Source organism: Uloborus diversus, chromosome 2 (genome assembly GCF_026930045.1).
Source record: "Uloborus diversus isolate 005 chromosome 2, Udiv.v.3.1, whole genome shotgun sequence".
Lineage (NCBI taxonomy): Eukaryota > Metazoa > Arthropoda > Arachnida > Araneae > Uloboridae > Uloborus > Uloborus diversus.
In genome coordinates this window covers 144,606,533-144,629,073 of record NC_072732.1, presented here as the reverse complement: position 1 = coordinate 144,629,073, position 22,541 = coordinate 144,606,533, and the positions used below count along the sequence as shown (strand labels likewise).

Here is a 22,541-nt window from a genome sequence, read left to right as displayed (position 1 = left end):
CGCCCTTAGCCTTACGGAGGGCACCCCTGTTCAATCAGTCCCGTGGTCCGTCGTGACCCGTTTGGTAATAAGCTGGACTGGTAACTGGAGGATCCTGGGTTCGATGTCTGCCGGTCGAAGATCCTCCGTGTTCGCAAATGGTGGCAGAAGTACATTAAATGTGTCATAGTCACGAAGTCCTCCAAGTTTCCATTCCAAATCCATATTTCTGGATGTGTTGGGTCAGGGGTTGCTTGGCTCCTGGTCTGAATCAAAAAACGGAGCTCCCTTTAGGGCCATATTCAACCCGCTGAACTACGCAAAGTGATATGTATGGAGGACCCTGAAGTGTAGGGTAGTCAAACCCATTTAAAGTCATTTTTGGAAACTGAGGTTTCAGGCCTCTTATACACACAACGTGGTTAACGGAATCAACGTTTCAAAAAAGTTGCCTGTCAACTAGTTGGCTGACATTTTTCGTTGTCTTCACACGAGGCAACTTAGTTGAATCAACTTGTCTTCTAATTGGTCGAATTTAGTGCGCACGGCACACCAACCGCATTTGACTGTGGTGTGAGGGATGACAGGTGATTCCTTCACTTTTCTACCTGGTTACACTTCTTAATAACGCTCATTCGAAAGTTGATTCAATTTAGTTGTCTCGTGTGAAGGAGCCCTTAAAGTCATGAGTTATCACAGGATTGTGATAAAATTTCAACGCAACCAACACTCACAATGATCTTGAAGGAGTAAAGCAAATGCTCCGAATCCGTGACGCATCCATATTCGTTGTTGATCGGATCATATTTCGGAACGTATCCGTCCACTCCAGTGCAGAGGAAACACTTCTCCACGTTGACGATAAAGGATTCACCAAGATTTTGTGTCGGATCCATCATCACCCGACCGTAGACTGTGTCACCTGTAAAAGAACTGAAGATTACAGCCACCGTCGGAGAATCGTTGCTTAGTATCGAATTATAGGGGGGTAAGATTACTAGTTAAGTTTACTAGGAATACAAATATAGTTGCTTGTACAATAAAGGAAGTAAAAGATTAATTTTGCTAAGAGAATACCAAACAGCTAGTCACAATACCCACGTATTGGAGTATCCCCCTTGTTTGTGATGGTCCGCCAAGAATAGTCACAGCAGATCTAAAGGCCAAAAATTTCTTACGGAGACTGAGATTACCTTCATATTGGTTGCTAAATTTATTTCAGTACATCTTCGAGAGGTCCACGAACAAGGCACAAGTCAACTTGAAAAATAAAAGCTTAGGTAATAAGCTGCTATTCCATTGCAACCTGGGCAGAATTGCAAGCGGAGTGTTTGCTTGTAATATTCTGCCTCAGCTTAAACTACAAAGAGGCAACTCGTAGCAAATTATTTCGAATTTTGACGGAGACATAAAATATAAAAGACAATTTTCGTCATTTATTGAAAGTATGAATATTTTATGACTTGTCAGTGACATAAAGTAAACGTACTCCTTTTTTACTTTCATGCATTATGATGCTAGTCATAAAGCTTTAAAGACTTGGTTGTTTACCACATAATAACAATTTTCTACTTATTTTATTCATAGTTTTCGCATTCTGGTTTGATACGTTTCATTTGATGCTCTTTGCATATGCATACTAACTTTGCATACTAACTTGGGGGTTTATAAGAAAATCAAATTTTACGATTTAAAATACTTCTCGCTCCTGAAATTAATGATTTAACTTGATATTGAAAAAACTTTTATGGTGAGCGCAAAAGCTCTCTTACATCTAAGAAAGTGTTTTTGTCCAAAAAGATAGGATTATTTCTTATGAGGAATTGTCATAAAGTTTAATAAAGTTCCGCATTATTCATTTCAAAATGAAATATGAGCGTGTTTCATTCAATGGAAATGTTCTTTACACTTTTGAAGACATATCAAATCTAATCATAATTCCACATTCATTTCGTTCTGTGACATAAATTATATTTACAATCTTAGTATCGCTTGCATTTCTATCTAGCTAACGTAATTTTAATGCATTTTTATTTTTTTTAGTATTTTTAATGATGTGTCTTCAATGTTCTTTGTCTACATATTTTCTCATTTATGGATTTTTTTTATAATTTTTTTTCATCTTGTGAGGTTCATGTAATAAAATTCCGTGTGTCACAATGTTTGCTGTTATTCAATTTTACTTCGTTAAAAATTGATACAGATTTCATATCTGCTGTTTTCAATGAAAAAAGTTATGTTTTGGATGGAATACAAAATGTAAAATACATTTACTAAATTCTATTATCGACTTCATTTATAAGTCTAATTGTTGGATGCCTTGAAACGAGGGACACTAGCTTGATTTCCAGTTTTAAATTAACTATCTTCACTGATGCGGATTGCTATTTTTTGATTTTATAATTTCTTTCGTTTTCTTACTTTTTCGGAAATATCTTATGTGTATAATTTGTGGTCAGTTTTTGTTAACAAGTTGACCGCCATGAACGAATTTTCAAATGAAGGAAAAAGAAAAAGACAGTTAAGGTAAGGTTATTTTTTTAAAAAAAAGAGAACTAATAAGGGGATGATAAAAAAAAAAAGGTTTAAAGTACAGTAACACAAAAAGGATTTGAAGGATAACTTCCTTTTTATTTTTGTAGTATAAAAACAAGGGTATATGAGGACCATAATTTAAAAGCTCAGAACTTTTAAATCGGAATTTATATAACTTTAGTGATTTTGACAATGCTGCTATAGCAGTAGTAGTAAATAGCAAAAAAACATGGTCTTGATTCACTATAACTATGCAAACTTCATCTCTATATGTGTCTGTGAACGAATATGCGTGCGCCGTAAGTATGTGTGTGCCTGATTTAAATACATGACCACCATGACATTGTACGTACTGAGGTCGTACTAAGTACATGACGTACAACGACATTTCAAAGACGTAAGGTTATAATGGAATTTGAATGACTTCTTGAAGATGTCAGGTTACCATAGCTCTTGAAATAAATGACGTCAAAGATTATATAATGGCATACAAAACTAGTGACTTCTCATAGTCATCGTAATGGCATACGAAATGAATGACGTCTCAGAGACATCCAAGAGTCTGTAATGGCACATGAAATGAATGACGTCTCGGGGACGTCAAAAATTCTAAGGGCATATGAAATGGATGTCGTCTCAGAGACATCCAAGAGTCTGTAATGGCACATGAAATGAATGACGTCTCAGGGACTTCAAAAAGTCTACGGGCACATGAAATGAATGACGTCTCAAGGACGTTAGTCTTCATTGTCACATGGAATGAATGTCTCAGTGAAGTCGATATCTGCATTGACACATGAAATGAATTACTTATAGAGACGTTATTGTATGCTAGGGAGTTAAAACTTATTGTACCTGTACTTACCTGCAACAAAAGAGGCATCGCTGTCTTGTCCAAATCCCATGTTTCCGTTGCTGAGCCATAGATCCCTTTTACGCATCAAATGCAACTGAGTGTTGAGGCTGTACTCCGTTGGTACTGGATCAGTTACTTGTTGGAACCGGACGTGTAGATCGAAGCTGACAGGGTCTCGAGGATTGCACAGCGGAGGAGTTGAAAATTCTACGTTATCTGTTACTGTACAAGGGATGAGTTTTACGTGGTAAAGACCGGAATAATCTCGCACCTTTTTGTAAAAAATATTAAATTAAAAAGTAATTAAAATATATTTTAAAAGAGAATTTTAGGTCTCAAACTTCATAAAAATAGAGTAAAACCCCTCCTAACGGACGCCCCTTTTATGCGGACAATTTTTAACTCCCCTGTTCCAAGACAAATAACATTACTAAACCCCTGTCCTGCGTACACCTCTCTGCTGTGGACAAAAAAAATTTGTCCCGTTAGTGTTCGCATTAGAGGGATTTTACAATTTTTAAAAATAATCAAAGAATTTTTTATCCATTCAAGATCTACCTCTATTTTGTGTGCTCCTCGGAAACATGAATCACATACAGAGTTGTCTGACCAATAAATGAACATTCAAACACAATTCCACTTTCAGGAATTCATATTATCTTTAAAAACTGTGATGTAAAACAGTAGTGGTCAGTGCTTCAGTAGTGGCCACTTCATGATTTAAAACACTACTGGTGACCACAGTAAAGTATGTATTTTTAAACTGTGGGTCTTCTATATTAATTACCTCTCTTGAAACTCAATGAGCGTATTATAGACCATCTCTTCCTTCATCGTCCCATGATCTAAAAATGTCAGAATTTCAATTTGTTAATTTTTTGTTTTATCAATTTTTCCCCAAACCTCAAATTTGATCCATTAGCGACGACTCCAAAATCTGAAAATTTCAGTAGTGGCCATCTAAAATTCTCCCATCCGAAGAACTTACATTACTTACTTTAAATTCAAATAACTGATGAATAAAATTGATTCAATATGATAGTTACGTTAACTGTCAACAAAAAAGTTACATTATTATTGTTCATTTCTTTCTTCAAAATATGTAAGTAAATTTGAAATAGCCCCTACTAAAGCACTGGCTACTACTGGTGTTTTACCTCACTATTTGACACTAAAAACATTTTTGTTGATGTGTGCAATTATTAAGAAAAAAAAAACTGCGAGAATTTTAATGGTTTTTACTGCAGGTTTTTGTGACGGGAAGGGTGGGGTTTCAAAGGGAAAAAGTGCAGCAACTCAGTGAGTGAATAAGTCAAATCAGTGGACAAAAGCAGTTTTCTTGTGTGTGGTTTTTTTTTTTAGAATTGTACTATTGCCAGTTCTGCAAAGAAAAAATTTTTTTAACAAATATTTAAAACAAATTTTGAGCTGTTTGAACTGCTTGAATAAATGCGTGAATAAGTAGTGGTTAGTTAATGGATGAATAAAGCTATAGATAATGTAAATGAATGAATAAATGATTGAAATAAACTATTTCACTTTGCCTGCATAATAACAAACAGTACTAAACATTTAAAACCAAAACATGTCAAATAGAAAATAAATATACACTTAAATGAATATTATTGATCTCAATTTCTGTTTTAAATGTCCATAACGAAATTTTAATAGTACTTGGCAATAGCACAAGCGACTCAATTTTACTCAAAGAACTGGAAAAAATACACTACTCAAAACAATAAAGGATATTGTAAGTCTTGTACAAAAGAATTTATTAGCAAATACTTTTTTTTTTTGCATAGAATCAAAGAAGGGTGTCCCAAATATAAATTTTTCTGTTTCTAATATCGCAGTATGCAAATTTTTAGTTTGACGCCGAAGACGACGTTTTAGTGGCAGCGAATGAGATTTAGTTCTAAAATTGTTCTAAGGACAAAGCAGAAGAGAATGATCGACATTCAGTAAGCACATTGTTTCGATGAGTGCGATGTCTCAACGTAGTTATTTATCGGAATCAGAAGCTTCTAGAGTGGTTGGCAGGCTAGATGGGAGCCAAACACAAGTCGAGGCAGCAGAAGCTATTGGAGTTCGCAAAGTGTGATTTCTAGGATATGGAAATGTTTTTTAAATGCTGGAAGTGCAGGCTGAAGATCAGAACAAGGTGGCAGACGGTCAACAACGCTCAATGAAGACCGTTATTTAGCTTTAAGGCTCGGAGACACCGAAGTATGAATGCCACTCCACTACAACGACAACTTCGCTCGAGTACTGGCACCGCAATTTTGACCAAAACTGTCCGAAATCGCCTTCACGTTGAAGGTCTATAAGCTCGTCGACCAATGGTGTGTGTTACATTAGCTGCGCGGCACTGTCGCGCTGCAGGGAGTGGATAACAGAGCATGTGAATTGGAGCAGAAATGAATGGAGCAATATATATATTCTTTTCTTTGACGAGTTCTTCTCTTCATCCTGATAATGGCGTATTTTCATCTGGAGGGAACGTGGCACTAGAAACAATCCAGCATTCGTGCACGAAAGTGTCAGATTTGGTGGTGGTTTTGAGATGTTATATACTGGTATTTCCATTGATGGGCTCACCCATCTGCAAGTCATTCCGGAGGAAACTCTGACCGGTTGTCGAAGTATGGATGAGATCCTCAGACCTATTGTAGTCCCTTACCCTGAAGAAATTGGGGATGACATCATGTTAATAGACGACAATTGCAGATCACATCGCTCTAACTAGGTGAATGATTTCCTTTTGGAGGGAGGCATCATACCAATGGAATGGCCAGCGTGTTCTCCAGATATGAACCCAATAGAGCATGTTTGGGACATTCTAGGCAACGAGTTTCTGAACGCCTACCACCACCACAAATTCTCCAAGAACTGGAAAGAGTTCTTCAGGAGGAGTGGGGCAGAATACCTTAGCCCCTCACTGATAGGCGCATTGATTACAGGCTTCAGAGGTATTTTACATTGCTGGACGTCCGAGGTTACCATACCCCCGACTAAAAGCGATTTCCATTTTAGGAAACCTTCTTTTTTATTTGTTTTTCTCATATGCATAAAGTGTGTGTGTTTTTTTTCCTTTTGTACCCAAAAGTTTATTAAAAAAAAAGTATTTTTTTTTCTGCCAAACAAATGTAATTTTTGTCATTCATAGTTTACTACGTCTGTCAATAATGTATCAATTTTCCAAAACGTTCTCCATTTTCAAGATTAACCCAAAACCTCAATGTCCTTTAATTCTTTTGAGCAGTGTACATATGCTACACAGTAAATCATGACTTTTAATCACAGACATTTAAGATTATGTTCCATTTCACGGATCAAAATACCGATTTTAACTTCATCATTCTAATATCTTACAAAACTTTTTAGGACGTAACAGGACACGAACACGAATTTTAGGGCAAGTTCGTAAACAGCGGGAAAATTCTGATAAAATCAGGATGACTGTGCACCCTACAGATTCTTCTCGTTGAGGAGGGATAAATGGTAGAGACAGTGACTCCTTCAATTCTTGAATCAAGGATCTCAAAGTCACATAACATATTTTAAAGTAAAGTATTGGAAAAAATCTGGTTTCTCTTTCAGTACTTTTACGTGAAACGTATGTCCCACTAAGGATAGTTGAACCAGGTAACTTGAAATCTTTGTTTCAACTTTGCATAAATCAGTTATTGGACTAGCTACCTCAGTTAATAATTCCTGCTGTAAGATTTCCTTACTTGTTTTTGGGAAATCCCATTTTAACTCATAAAATTAAAAAGATTTAAACAGAAAAAAGTTTTCTGTGTAACTTCACAATTTGAACATCAATCCAATTCGTAAGAAATGCAAATCTAAAGATAGAAAAACAAGAGAGGAAACGTGTATTAATTCTTTTCGAGTATGAACGAACGTGGGAGAATATATTTTGAGTATTCGAAAGTAAAATGCAGCTATGCATTGTTTTTTTCCCTGCCTTGTACTTACCGCATAATCAGACACGAATTGCCATTCTTGTTCGGGTTGAGCAAATGTAGGTTCTGTTCGAATCAATTCTAAGGTAAACGTAAGATCTGGGTGTTCTGGAGTCATAACCATGGAAACATGTCCCGAATCTGCAATGGAATCGGAAAAATACATAAAAGGGAACAAAATATAACATTCCTGAAAATGATTTTAAACTGTTTGAAAACTTAAAATAAAGCTTTTGAAATTAAAATGAAGATTTTAGTAAGAAGTTCTCGCTTGTTAAATTTTTTTTCGGCTGCATATATATAAAAAAACCCTTAAAATTATTTCTAATTGCAAAATATTTTCAACGCCGGAACACTTGTTTCCGAACATTGACACAATCGTTCGAAATCCATTGCAAACATTTCATCAAATTTTATCTAGATATATGTTTAAGCATAGTAAGTCCAAGGAAAATTCGTAGTCCCGCAACGTGCAGGTTTCATTATAAAAAATATAAATTTTAAAATAAAGGCATTACAATCAGGCTCGGAATGTTTTACGCCCGGGGTGGCCCATCACGTTGTGAAGACCGCCATAATTAGAGCACTTTGAACCCTAGTACAATACTGAAACGATCATGTCTGTCATACATTCATGGACACATTCATTACACTACTAAACATCTCCTCCAATTCTTCTTATTACTGTAAGGATAATCTATGAAACCAGCACGTTTGTATTTAAAGTACTAACCAATTTGTATTTAAATTAAATGATCTAAAAGTCTACAAAATCAGAACTGAAACTTCATTCAGTTGGTAGTTTTTCCTCAAAGAATTGTAAGTAAATTTTTCACGCTATTGATTTTTCAATTATTATTTTTAATGACAATCTATAGGCGTCTCTCCAAAAATGCTACCAATTAATTACACTGGCACATTTGAATTGTTTTTCACATCAAGTTTTGGTTAAAGCATTGAACATAGATAGTCACCACTTACTCTAGACATAGTTCTCATCAATTTTTAATATAAAAAGTGTATTTGAAAAAGGTAGAGTTTCGTGCTGAAACTAGATGGTAACACGAACTGGAAGGATGTTGAAAATACAAGGATTACTGAATTTAGGCAAATGTGATTACTATAACTCAATACTAGGGTATTGCATACATTGTTCAGTACGGCATCGAAAAATTTATTCGTGAACAAATTTCCATCATAAACAAAATTTAGTCAAGCTCTGATATTGTCAACAAAACACCTTGACAAAATACCTTGGCTTTGCCATCAATCTTTGAGTTGAACCGCACCATTGCTGCGGTTGCTAATTCTACATTAGCTACCAGTTTGTTTGGCTCTCTTGGCTCCCTTAAGAGATTTTTTGCCTCCAGCTCATGTGATTCTTATTCCGGGCACCTCGGATGGAATAACTGAGCTGGCGGTGTATTTTAAGTATTTTAAGTCTGATATTGTTTGTTCTTGCTCTAAGGTACAGGTAAAATAGCTTGAACATACACCTCAAAAAACTTCAACGAATATTTTTTGGTTACCTTTATGACTAAGCACAAATTGTCCTTTAAATCTTGGCTCAGTTCGAAAATTGACCAGCAACTTTCCGTCTTGTCCTATCGTCATTCGAGTTGGGTACAGATGACCTAAAAGACACAAGGGAAAAAAACCTTAGAAATCGTACCTTAGATATCACCCAGGAACATGTATATGTATCGATGATTTGCAACAAATAAACTGCGCGACAGATAATCCTGATGTACAAATCTAACTTACGAAAAGACATAATGATCTTGTTGTCCCAGGAAAAAAACTCAAACATGGTTCTTACATTTATTGAAGACGCTAAATCCGATGGTCGGGAGCTAATGGTTTGCAACTTTCTCGCTTTCAAGATAGACGAGATTGAAATATTGCATGATAATGGCATCTTTCAAGGGCTATGTCTCGGTAGTTACGAAGCTATGGAATGCTTATGAAACTTTCTGGTAGTCATTGATCATTCTTTAGCGAACAGGAGTTCCCAAGTTGAGTGCCGCAGGAGGAGGCCAAGGGCGTCGCGAGATATCTATGGTATTAATATATGTATGTATAACAAATATAATAGGATGCCATGCGAAAATTCTAATTCTTCAAATCAAAAAATGCCGCAAATCAAAAAATTCTGGGAATCCCTGCTCTAACGTATTAGTTTTCAATTCCTATATTCAATTCGGCATTCATGTATAAAGTAGTCTTAATTTAGCTCTCACTTTTAAAAGGTTCGTGAACATTTTTAGACCTTGTCTGGTGCATCGAGATTTACTCCAGTGAAATATACTGTTATGTGCAATATATCAACCGTCGTATATCGCGAAAACTAGAAAATTTCGAAAAACTAGACTCTTTCCATCGTATTCAGCGCCTTTGATATCACTCAACTCTCTAAGCTCGAAGTCTCAAGGGATCGGCTGAAGCCTTTGAGTTATTGGTAGGTGGTTCTTGGTGAGCACTTATAGGAATGTTGGAGCTATAAGAATTCGAGTTATTGAGAGTTGAATGTATATATAGCGTGGCGTATCTCACTTTAAAACATTTTGCAGAAAACCAATTTAAATATTTCCAGTTTACTGTATCGCTTGAGAACCGCCACCAGTGTGAGGGACTATAACTTTTTTACTATTTATTGTAGAGATACGCCCATTGGTCATATTATAAAATCGACTTCAGACATTTCTGTGGTGGTCATAACTCATTTTTCGATTTTTTTTGAGATACGATTCGTCTTTTTAGCGACGATATGAACCATATTTAAAAAAAATTTTCTGGAAAAACAAGCTTACACCGTTCTCTCGTTAGAAGTCATCTTACCTTGCAATAATGATTCTTCGGGCGCACCAATACCGTGCTGCCAAAGAATTGCTGTGTCGTAGACAAAAGTGAGCCTTAGTTGAGAGTTCAGGTCGTTGTGCTGCCAACCACCGGTTGCTGCCGGAGAATGAAAAATGTACGAGACATACAGCGGTACACGAACGGACACATATGACTGCACCAAATTCAAAACCTGTGGAAAGGCTAAATGTTATTTTATTTAAATCTTGTTTCATCTGCAATAATTGAGGAGGTGAGGGTAGTTAGTTTACAGGTGTTTGTTTACACGGTTTTATCGAGTTTAGTTACAGAATAGATAAACTCGCTGGAAAATTCAAAACTAGATTAATAGTTTCAACTTTTATATATGGCAGGCCCATAATCTTAAACTTTAAAATCGATTCTGCCACAGAATAAAGAAGAATCGTCTCCTAATTACTTCATAATCATCTTTTGTTTCAGTTTAAAAATATTATTAAATCAAAATATATCTTTTATGTATTTAAAAACCATCAGGTTTCGCAAAGTTGATGTCAAGTTCGATATGTAACAAATTGAGGCGTTCTGATTTAGTGAATTCTAAGAGTCCAAGCTTTTTGATGGGATGTTAAAGCAGTGTTTCAATATGTAATTTGATAAGCATGTAGAACTGATTTACGAGAAAGATGAGTTCATCGACAGTGAGCGGTGCGAGGATTGTTTGTCACCAAAATAAAAAATTTCGGTCAAAATGTTGCATAAAAATAAAAGAGGGAGGGGGGAGATCTAATTTTAAAGAATCGTAATGAACGTTTGGTCGAACTTCAAGATTCTAATAATACTAGAGAAAGATATTTGAACTAATATTAAAATGATAAAATACCTGGCCATCAGTGGCGATGTCGCCGCCACATTCATTTACCAGCTCGGACATGTCATAATATGTCGTAAATTCCCACATGCATGCTTCCAAGTCTAAATTACGATAAAATCTGAAATTTAAAAAAAAATTACACAAAACTCAATTACGTGAATTATTCTGTAAAATGAAAAAAGTAAGTTAAATACGGCTATTAAAACGATCTATACATTTGATGCTTTTTTTTAATCCTTAAACAATAATAGTGACTCATACGTGATAAAAATACAGAAGCAGTTCGTTAATCTTTAATAATAATAAAGCTGAAAGTCTCTCTGTTTGGATATCTCTCTGCCTGATTCTCTCTCTGTCTGGATCTCTCTTTGTCTGTCTGTCCTGTCTGGATCTCTCTTTGTCTGTCTGTCAGGATCTCTGTGACGCGCTAGATCGTTCGGCTGATTTTCATGAAATTCGACACAGAATTAGTTTGTAGCATGGGGGTGTGCACCTCGAAGCGATTTTTTGAAAATTCGATTTTGTTCTTTTTCTATTCCAATTTTAAGAACATTTTCCCGAGCAAAATCATCATAAGATGGACGAGAAAATTACCAAGTTATCATAACGTGGAACCGTAACATGGGCTAGCCAATTGCCGAGAAATTATCGTACATTATTTGTAAATATGTAGGCGAACCAAAAGACCTTTTAATTTTCTACTACGAGCAAAGCCGTGCGGGTGCCACTAGTAAATAATAACGCTGAAAGTCTCTCTGTCTGGATCTCTGTGACGCGCATAGCGCCTAGACCGTTCGGCCCATTTTCATGAAATTTGGCACACAATTATTTCGTAGCACTCTCCAGCGGTTTTTTTTTTTGGAAAATTCGATTTTGTTCTTTTTCTATTCCAAGTTTAAGAACATTTTTCCGAGCAAATTTTCATAACGTGGACGATTAAATTACCAAATTATATAACGTGGAACTGTCACATGGAGGAGCAAATGAACATAGCAAAGAAAAATTTATCAGCCATTATTCATAAATACACAGGCGAACCAAATGACTTTTTAATACTCTACTACGGGCAAAGCCGTGGGGGTACCGCTAGTATTCCATAAAAGGTAAATTGTTAGCGAAGTCAAACGCGCTTGACGACGTCCCTTCTTAAGCGCATGTCTCGTAGTTCCTAATTCTTATGAAGCACTTTTTTTGCTCCGTAGTGAGCCCTAAAATCAATCCGTGTCTGTCAGGCAGTGGGTACTATTAAGGGCAAGTCGAGTGAAAAATACAACTAAATATTTTATGGAGGCATAGAAAATAGTTAAATATTATTGCAAAATAATTGTAGAATTTTGAACCAGTAGAATATTAAAACATTAATTTTTGCACCATTGAAACTGATCATGACAAGTTTTTGAGATTCTACGTTGAATTAAATTGTTCTATTTTCGTTGTGAAATATTTTATCACTACGCACTTAATTTGTCAAACATTTATTTTTATTTTCAGTGAGTTAATTTTCTGCCTACTTAAAATATTTTTTTCTAAAATTCAGACTTTATAGATTACTAGTGGTACCCGCACGGCTTTGCCCGTAGTTGAAAGTTAAAAGGTCATTTGGTTCGTCTGTATATTTACAAATAATGGATGACGAATTTCTCGCCAATTCGCTATGTTCATTTGCTCACCAATGTTACGGTTCCACGCTATGATAATTTCGTAATTCACTCTTCCACGTTGTGATAATTTGGCTAGGTAAAATGTTCTTAAAATTGGAATAGAAGAGGAACAAAATCGAATTTTCGAAAAATAGCTTCGAGGTGCACACCCTCATGCTACAAACTAACTTTGTGACAAATTTCATGAAAATCGGCAGAACGGTCTAGGCGCTATAAGCGTCACAGACATCCAGACAGACAGAGATCCAGATATCCAGACAGAGAGACTTTCAGCTTTATTATTAGTAAAGAAAAGATAGTGCGTTTAATAGGTCGTCAATTACGGTAAACAAATCTTTAAAAAGTTTAATATTCCATGTAATGTTGTGAATTACTATAGTTAGGGCAAAACTCACCTGGCAGCATTGTAAAGGCTACGCTGAAATTATAAGAAAAGTTATAGGACAATACGGTAGGCCGTATGAAACATTAAGTTATGCTGTATCAGACTCTATATGAAAGTTTGTGCCAATAAGCATGGGGAGTATATGAGGCGTGTTCTTCAACTTATAAAATTGTATGTGATGAAAAACATTTATTGTTGAGCTCATACGATTTTGTTAAGACAATATAGGACAATATATAGTACATATGAAACATAAGGTAATGCTGTATCGGACTCCATGAACGTTTGCCAATAAGTATGATGAATATATGAGGAGTGTTCTGATTAGTATGTAATTTGTTTAGCTGCAAGTTTCTAAATAAAAGATAATTAAAAATATTGAGAGGCTGTGTTATACCAGATACTAAGTTAGTAATTACATAAATGTTTCTGCTTTTATCAACTTCTTAAATAATAATAAAGCTGAAAGTCTCTCGATCTGGATGTCGGTATCTCTCTCTGTCTGGATCTCTGTGACGGGCATAGCGCGTAGACCGTTCGGCCGATTTTCAAGAAATTTGACACAAAATTAGTTTGTAGCATGGGGGTGTGCACCTCGGAGCAATTTTTCGAAAATTTGATTTTATTCTTTTTCTATTCCATTTTTAAGAACATTTTACCGAGCAAATTATTGTAACGTGGACGACTAAATTACCACAACATGGACCAGCAAATTACCATGACGTTAACGAGCAAATTACCATAACATGGGCGAGCAAATTAGGGAGAAATTCATCATCCATTATTTGTAAGTATACGGGCAAACCAAATGACCTTTTAATTTTCTACTACGAGCAAAGCCGTGGGGGTACCACTGTTTGTAATAAAGGTAATTCCACCTAATAAATTGCATGTGATGAACAATCACACAGATGCAACTTTTCATTTCTTTTATGCTCAGGGTTAGCTTCTAGAGCTTCTATATTTGAAACAAAACATCAAGTTTGTCGCGCACTTCTATTAAATTCAAAACACTCTATCCAATGACTTGCCGGACAATATATTCGGCACGATGTCTTTTTCGCACACAGAGATCGTGTTATTTTTTTAAGATAAAAAAAAACTGAATACAATATAAACTTTGATTTATAGAAGAGTGAATCTTTGAATAAAATATACATACATTCTAAAAAAACTCAAATTATGTACTGCGTGAAATAAAATCATTTTGTTTTTGATTTTGAATACGCATTTTCATTCAGGTTGTATGCACGTGTTTCCAAACTCGTTAGACTTTTCCTGAACCCTTACATAACAATGGTGATGCCTTGATTTTTTTTTTTTTTTTTTTTTCTTTTTCTGTTTGTGAGTGACAGGGAACGATGTATTCATGATCTGAAATTATGCAAGTGTAGATATCCTACAACAAAAACAAGACAATAAATTGTGATAGTAATGTACTTTTTTCAAGTAACATTTAAATTTTTTTCAAGACAAATTTGCCTCGTGTTTTACAAAATATCACGTTCATTTTTTATTTTACTCAAAAGACCAAGGGCATGCTTAAGTAAACATCAAAAGCTTTCGAATTTTTAAAGTTATCTTCCTAATGAATCGTTGTTGTTTTAAAGGGCAGTTTTTGTAAAGCGTAAGATTGCATCTCATTCTGGATCGAAAGTACCTAAAATAGACTTTTCCATTAAAAATTTTAGTGCGAAATTCTTCTAAACCGTTCGTAGGTTTTTAGTGAAAAGTTTTTGTTTTGTTTTTAATCATGCTGTTATTAACATTCGTTCTCATTCTGTATCGAAAATATAAATACTAAAACAGACTTTTGTACTAAACTAGTTAGTGTAAACTTCTTTCTAACATTGGTACTTTCATTGAAACGTTTTTAAAATCATGCTGAAAAGCATGAACCGTATGTAGCCGCTACCAGAAAAACTATTATCATCTCTTGCCACAAAACAGATGAGAGGTTCTACTACCATTTGTGAAAGTTCCCTCCAAATTTTTTAATTTTGATACTTACACCTATTTTGCTTTTCTAGGTGCTCCAAATTTAAAAAAAAAATGTTTTAATGAATAACTTACCTCAGCGTAGGCTCACTTCTCATTTCAGCGCTGAGCTGATACGGTTCAATTTCTCCCACGACATTCGGATTCTTCGTGGCATTGGTGATGAATCCGTATCTGGTCTGCAGTTCCTTGTAGTCCAGAAGATTGGAGCACTTATGCGTGCCAACACGTAATCCGTCGGGGCTGAGTATCAGCTCAAAATTTGTCAGTCTTCTCGTTGAAATAACTGGCAGCATCCCATCCCAGTGCGGTATCATGATGGTCAGTTTGATCAAGTTTGGATGTTCTGGATCAGATGGACCTGGTAAGAAATTTTTAGAAGGGATAAGGAACTGTCCATAGATGATGTCACACTTTTTTTTCATCCTTTTGACATTTCTCACCCCTGTTATCACAAAGTGTCACACTTCACCTAGATTACATAAGCAAGGTGCCCACTTTTGATCATGGCGCAGAGTGCGCCATTGAAATTTTTAGGGGGTTGTTTTGAGGAGTATTTTTCTCTTTTTTCGAGACGGCCCTTGTTTTTTTTTTTGGGGGGGGGGGGGGGGGTCACGATTTTTAGAGGAGTGTGCCCCTTGCTTTTAGGAGAGTGGGCACCCCTGACGTAAGCATATTGTTTTCTTAAAAATACGTGATGTCGCACTTTTTTTACCTCGTCCCTCCCCCCTCGTCACATATTTACACAATTTCTGGAGCCCCATCCCCCTTTAAAGCTTGACATCAATTACGGACGATCCGTAAAAGAAATTAGCAAGGACATAAGTTAAACTGCAGTTAAAGTTTAATTCCTGCGTCCAATTAATCTATGTTTAAGACAAAAATTCTGTCTCAGATTAGTTATTACATTTGAGTACTTCTTTATGAAACGTTGAAACTGATGATTTTGTGTTTTCATTTGAAATTTTTTTAGATATATTAGTATTCTTTGTTGTCAATCAACAACAATCATTTATCAAACGTGTTTCTTCAGGCATTTCAAAAACTCATTTCTACCCTTTACTTTCACTTTACACCCTTTACCTTCACACGGCAGCTCAGTACTCGTGTCATTTCAGAAAAAAAGAAAAATACTGTTAAAACCGTATCGTTTAACTCAATTATGCAATATAACGTGCCTGTAGACAGCAACAATGATGTGGATTGAATGGGTCTGTATTACAATAGAAGTCTCGCTTTTGCCTAACGGAAATTTTTCGAATGCAAGAGAGCACAAACTTAAACAAACCTTATCACTTATTGTCTGAACATCCTATTAAAATGAAATGTAGTTCTTCAAGTGACCTAATGGGTGGCGAGTGAAAATGACACCCCGATTTCAGTAAATAAGTTCATTTCTCGAGCCATGAAAAGCATCTATTCCGAACGAAGTATTATTTTTATTGTTCTGATGTTAAAGAAAAAAAATGACATTATGCTTTAGGATTGCCATACGACTGTCATTGTATGACACGGGATAGGTGACTGTCGACCGGATGAGTGAAAGCACCGCTGAATGTCCAGTCCTGGACGTAAATCTCTAAGTTGCTGAAATGGTTGACGAGTGCAAACGAGCATTTCTATTTTAATGATAAATTTAAAAATTATTTAGTCAGTTCATCTAATCGTTAGCTTAGTTCAATTAGTTTATTCAATCAATCAATCTTGTTCTTTGAAGATGGTTTTTTTTTTTTTTTCTTTTTCGACTATTTCACATTCTAACTATTGTTGTAAAAGTTAGTGATTTATTTATGACTGTTTTCATTCACAGCGATTTTTATGCGATATCAAAACATTATACTGACTTTCGAAAATAAAATTAGTAGATATTAAAGTAAGGACTTATTTATTATCGCAAGCTCTAACTCGTAGTCACGTGACTTATTTTTACTCTATGTCATCAATGTTTTTTCATACACTGAAAATAAAACTGTAGTACTACTAGAAAATCTCTGGTAAAATATGATTCGATAACATTTTCAGGTATCTGTTACAGCTTCGTCTTAAATAACGTTACTAAAATACCTGAGCAATTACTTCCCTTGGTAAGGAAACTTTTTACCAAGTTCCTTAGAGTTTTCCTTGTAGTTAATGTAGTTAATTTTTTTTAACAGCGTGCAAGAGTGTCTGTCCAACAAATAACTTCCAAAAATGTAAAAATAAGTTTTTGTAAACATAATAAGTAAAAACATCTCAAACGTTTCAACACTTTAAATTTTAATTAAATTTTGCTAATTTTCACTGATAATAAAATTTACGGTGACCCATAAAATCCAAGCAGTATACCAGTGTAGCGCATTTTTGCAGTGAATGGTTCTGCTCCAACTGAGCCTTCTAGTTTTGGAGCACAAAGTCCTTCTCTAGATATAGTCACTGGTACGCTGTTCAGTTCCAGGCCTGGATCCCCGTCTTTGCTGACAGCTCTGGCAGAACATAGCACTCTACTGCCTAAAATGAAGGAAATGTCTGAGCATAAATTATCAAAGTTCTTAAGAATGTATCAATATAAATGTCTAGTTTGAAATTTGTTACAGTAAAAAAAAAAAGTCAAAAAAACTTTTTAATACAATAATTTAACCAAGCAATAGATTATGTAGAACTTTTAATGATAACAATAATTCGATATGATATTTATTTTAAATCCAGGTATGTTTATTATCTTCATAAATAGCGAATTCACTGACCAAGTAACGCTCCTGACGTCATCAACAATGAAACTTGCGCCACGGCATGATAATTTGATAATATACTTTGGTAATGTTTGACATGGCAGGAGAATGCTTTATTTTGACAAATCTGAACTGGATTCGGTATTTAACTATTTTACTGGTAATACTGTCATTTCAGGGGAATGAAGAAACGAAAAAGGGGTCAACAATGAACGCTATCTACTGGAGTTTAGGGTTAATCCGTTGGAGTTAAAATTTCAGCTATCAAATTATCACCAGAAAGGCAATTGCTTAGTTCAAATGTAGAAACAATTTTCACCCGTCATACCTTGACGGCGAGTTTCTAGTAATTAAATTTTCAATGAAATTTGTTTCATTCGCATTTCTACTAGAATTATTTTTAATTGCGTAACTTTTAATAAATATAGTTATTTAAAAAAAAAAAAAAAAAACTAGTATTAAAAGTACGCATTTTAGAATCGAACTAAGTTGAAAGAAACTATTTTTAACTATCCTTATTTATACTTAGTAACAGTTTTTCAATATAATTACTCCATTGCTAAAAGTATAATACTAAGTATATATAATGAGTATTTCTAAACCCGTTACGCAAACCGAATTAAAATATATTTCTTCAATGTAATTTTTACCCATTAATTTCAATGCATTCATTAAAAGTATTATCATGCAATTCTTGTAAAAAAAATATTAATAACAATCTGAATTTTGTTTTAATTATGTAAATTGTTATGCGATGCGCAATTGTTAAACCATTCATGATATCAGAAAAACGGTCACTATTTGAAAAAAGTATGGTTTTACAAAGAAGAGTAAATGAACAAAATTGCATACAGTTCGCATCCTGTAACTTGAAGCCTAACCTTGAGAACATTTACTTCTTCCTGGAAAGTTCAGTTAAAGATGTAAGTGTAATTGATGTAAATTTGAGTTCAATTAGCTTGCCGTATTATTGAGGCGTCAACTCAACCCAAGACAGTGCACTGTCTTGGGTTGAGTTTGAGTTGAGGCATGTTAATTGCATGCAATTAACACTTTCCACTCTCAGTGGAATCCATCGAAAGAAATTAGCTCTCTCAAGGTCAGACTTCAAGCTAGCAAAATTGAACTATTTCTATAAAGTTACTCTAAAGTATGTTCACGAGAAAAACTTCTGTCTGCAATGCATAAAATTGAATACCTGCAGTAAAGTAGATACTGTCAAGTGTGATCAGGTGCGTGTCAGCAAAAAACGTTGTAGATTCTACGTCTCGTAACTCGCTTGTGACGCCATCTTTTCCACTGGGTGCAGAAACCCTCCACCTGTACATCGTCAGGGAGTTGTTGATTCCTTCCTTGATGCAAATATTACCCGTTTTCGAGAAATCTGGATATTTAGGGTTGCATGGCTGAGGAATAAAACATTAGAAATAAATAAAACATTCTTAGTGTAACATTCGGATTGATGCCAAAAGGTGCTATGAAATGTAATTGAAAAAAAAATATCGAAAATAATTTTTATTAACTACAGTAGGACAAGTACTACTAAACTTATCTCATTTGTAATTACTCTTGTCAATGTTCAATTGAGAATGAATTAGATGATCTCTTTTGCTCAATTAACCTTGTGTTATGCTAGGCTAGTTGATTGAAAATGTGCAGTCTTCTGATTGTACATTGAGATTGCATTTTTTCTTAAAATAATTGCATAATGGAAACCTTACTTAATATCCTGGAAGAAATATTGAGTAATATCTTTCGGGCGAACAGTTGGGTACTGAAGAGTATGATGAAATCTCCTGGACGGGTTATCGTAAAAATAAAAAATAGTTTACTAGATGATAACTAGATTTTTTACTAGATATGGGGAATATGGAGCAAAGTGAAATAACAGGCCTAGGTGATATAGCGGGGCAAAGTGAAATGGTGAAATATTTACTCTGCTTTCAGCACCACCAATCTAGTAATATTTTAACTACATAGTAGCACATTCCAGTCAAGAAAAGAAATACCACCAAAGATTAAAGTATATGGTGATACAGGCAATTTTCAAAAATTTATGCTTATATTGTAATATTTTGTTGTAAGTCGAAAAATATTTTTATTATTATAAGATGATAAATTTCTTTTTATTAGCATTTTCGATATTAAAAAAGACCTTCTAATGTTCGGTGCAGTATTTATTTAGCTAATATCAAGCTTATTTGTATTTTAAATATTTTGGGCAATTACTCCCGTACATGCGGGGCACAGTGGATGGCGCAAAAGGAAATAGTTTGTTTTGTTTACTCACTCAATCATTTACTAAATCACTTACGCATTTATTTATAAATAAATTTATTTGAATTCCTTCATTGAGCAATTTACTTATTTTTTTTTCTTTCTTTTCACTTATTTCAACATTCATTCACTCTTTTACTCACTTATTTATTTTTCTTGTATCAATTAATTAATTTTTTTTCATTCATTGTTTCAGTAACTTTTCATTTCTTTATTAAAACTTTTATTTACTGATTCATTTGCACAAAAATATATTTTTGAATCGAATAGAAAATATTTCATTAGAAACATATTTCATTTACTTTCCCCTATAAATTTTTAAAGTGAAAATTTTCCACTTTTTTTGAAAACGCAAATTTACTGCCAAAAATTAAAAATACTGTTTCAATGCAAGTTTTATTATAAAATACAATGTTCTTTCTCTATGTACTGCAATTTTCAAAACAACAAATTTCCAATTTGTTCATTTTGAAACAGCTCAGTGATCTTAAAAAATTTCACTTTGTCCCACATTCCCCTACCTTAAACATTGCTCGTGAAATTTTGATCGTTTCTTTCTTGACAACTAGATGCTCTTTTCCTCTTAATTAATGTAGATCGACTTGTCTTAACTGATTAAAAATAACAAATTCAATTGATCTAGCTAGTGATGTGTTGATTGCGCGAAAACGTGCCATCTTGTAAATAAACATTTTAGGTTTCATATTTTCTTACTAATTGTGTAAAATTATAACATTTTTTTATTCCTTAGATGAAATATTTTATTATAAACGAATATTCTTACATATGCGAAGTGTGTGTTGGAAGTCTACATGGATGGGTTTTATTCTCCTACCTCTCTTATCCAAGATATAGTTTGAATTATTTTATTTACTTCAATTTCTTACCAGATATTTACTAATAATAATGTCAACAAAGTTTTAACCGTATCTATCTCAAAATATTTAAACAGAAGCAAATGATACAAGTTTATATCAAGCATTATTATAAAACAATTTAACTACCGTTATACAGACGACTGGATAACCAGATATCGGTTCTTTAGATGCTTTATCGGCATCATCATAATCCCTAAGAGATACAACTATAGGCCTTGTAGGAAAGGTAACATCAGCTACAACGTCCAGTTCTTGAATGTATATGATGGCTTTTGGCTCCTGAAAAGAAAATATGAAACTCGTTACGAAAATTAATGGTTAATCACCGACAGTGAAATGTAGGAAAAATAATTGAGATTTGATTTTGCTATAAATTAGAGATGGGCAATGTCCTTCTTTTTAATAATATGTTCATCAGAGGATTGTTCTTTTTTTTTTTACCCGTTTGTTGAACTCGTCCATTTGAACGACGTCGTTCATTTGAAAAGGTTGCGAGTGACATCTCTGTCAGAGTTGCTCCCGTGAATTGAAAACGTTTCATTATAATCATTAATAATCTTTCAAAGAAAATCAGCTGAAATTATTTAATGGTAAATTTAGTCAATATTTACTGTTAAAAAGTTACTGTCAGCAAATTTAGAAAAATTTAATAAAAAATTATTTTATTTATATTTTGATGTATAAAGCGGGTGACAGGAAAAAACGTCCCCAGCAGAACGTCCCCGGAAATAACGTCCCCGGATGAAACATCCCTGGAAAAAACGTCCCCTAGGAAAAATCGTCCCTTAGTAAAAAACGTCCCTGATGAAAATAATTCCCTATAAACAAAATTGAGATGCAAAGTGTTTTACCATTTCCACTGACGAATTGCCTGTTGTTCAGTATTTGTTTGAACACTCTGTTTTATAGTAATTAAATAGCATCAATGTGCGAGAAATACTGGCATGTAAACAATCATTACATCGTACCATCAAAACGAAAACGAATGTTCCCGACATGGATTACAGAAAGTAATGTATACCACGAGTGTTCAAGCAAATAGAATAAATATATATAAATCAACATTTAAAAAAAACTGGTAGTTTTTGATGTTCAGGACTCAACCTTGTGATATATATATATATATATATATATATATATATATATATATATATATATATATATATATATATATATATATATATATATATATATATATATATTTAATATCTGGTTAACAAATTTTACTGGTGGCTATTTGAGACTATATTAAAAAAGGTACTTTTTGTTTATTAAAGCTAAATGAAGTCGCTAAAACATTGGTGGAACAAATTCTTTCTTGGCTTTGTGATAAAAAGTATGAAACCACGAAATTCCAAGTTCGTGTAATTCGGGTTGGCCTATGTCGGTGTATTTCTGTATTACACAGTTTGAAAACTTTTACAGGAGAAAAAAAAGCATCGATTTCATTTTTAACCCCCGACACACAAAGGAATGGGGTTATAAGTTTGACGTGTCTGTGTGTTTGTGTATCTGTCTGTGGCACTCTAGCGCCTAAACGGATGGACCGATTTTGAAAAAAAAAAAAATGCTATCCCAGAAAAAAAAAATTGAATTCTGAAATTT

At 34.2% G+C, this 22,541-nt stretch overlaps 1 protein-coding gene across 1 annotated transcript in view; it reads right to left on the bottom strand.

The window, feature by feature from the left end:
* LOC129216583 (FRAS1-related extracellular matrix protein 2-like) overlaps positions 1-22,541 on the bottom strand; it is a 102,119-nt gene that overhangs the window by 4,643 nt on the left and 74,935 nt on the right. Inside the window, exons 15-24 of the mRNA XM_054850797.1 lie at positions 21,063-21,215; positions 18,980-19,187; positions 17,399-17,560; positions 15,149-15,434; positions 11,039-11,147; positions 10,177-10,369; positions 8,868-8,972; positions 7,352-7,479; positions 3,380-3,641; positions 714-901 (exon numbers count right to left, since the gene is read on the bottom strand). Coding sequence (XP_054706772.1) covers positions 714-901; positions 3,380-3,641; positions 7,352-7,479; positions 8,868-8,972; positions 10,177-10,369; positions 11,039-11,147; positions 15,149-15,434; positions 17,399-17,560; positions 18,980-19,187; positions 21,063-21,215 — 1,794 coding nt within the window. The remainder of the gene's footprint in view (positions 1-713; positions 902-3,379; positions 3,642-7,351; positions 7,480-8,867; positions 8,973-10,176; positions 10,370-11,038; positions 11,148-15,148; positions 15,435-17,398; positions 17,561-18,979; positions 19,188-21,062; positions 21,216-22,541) is intronic.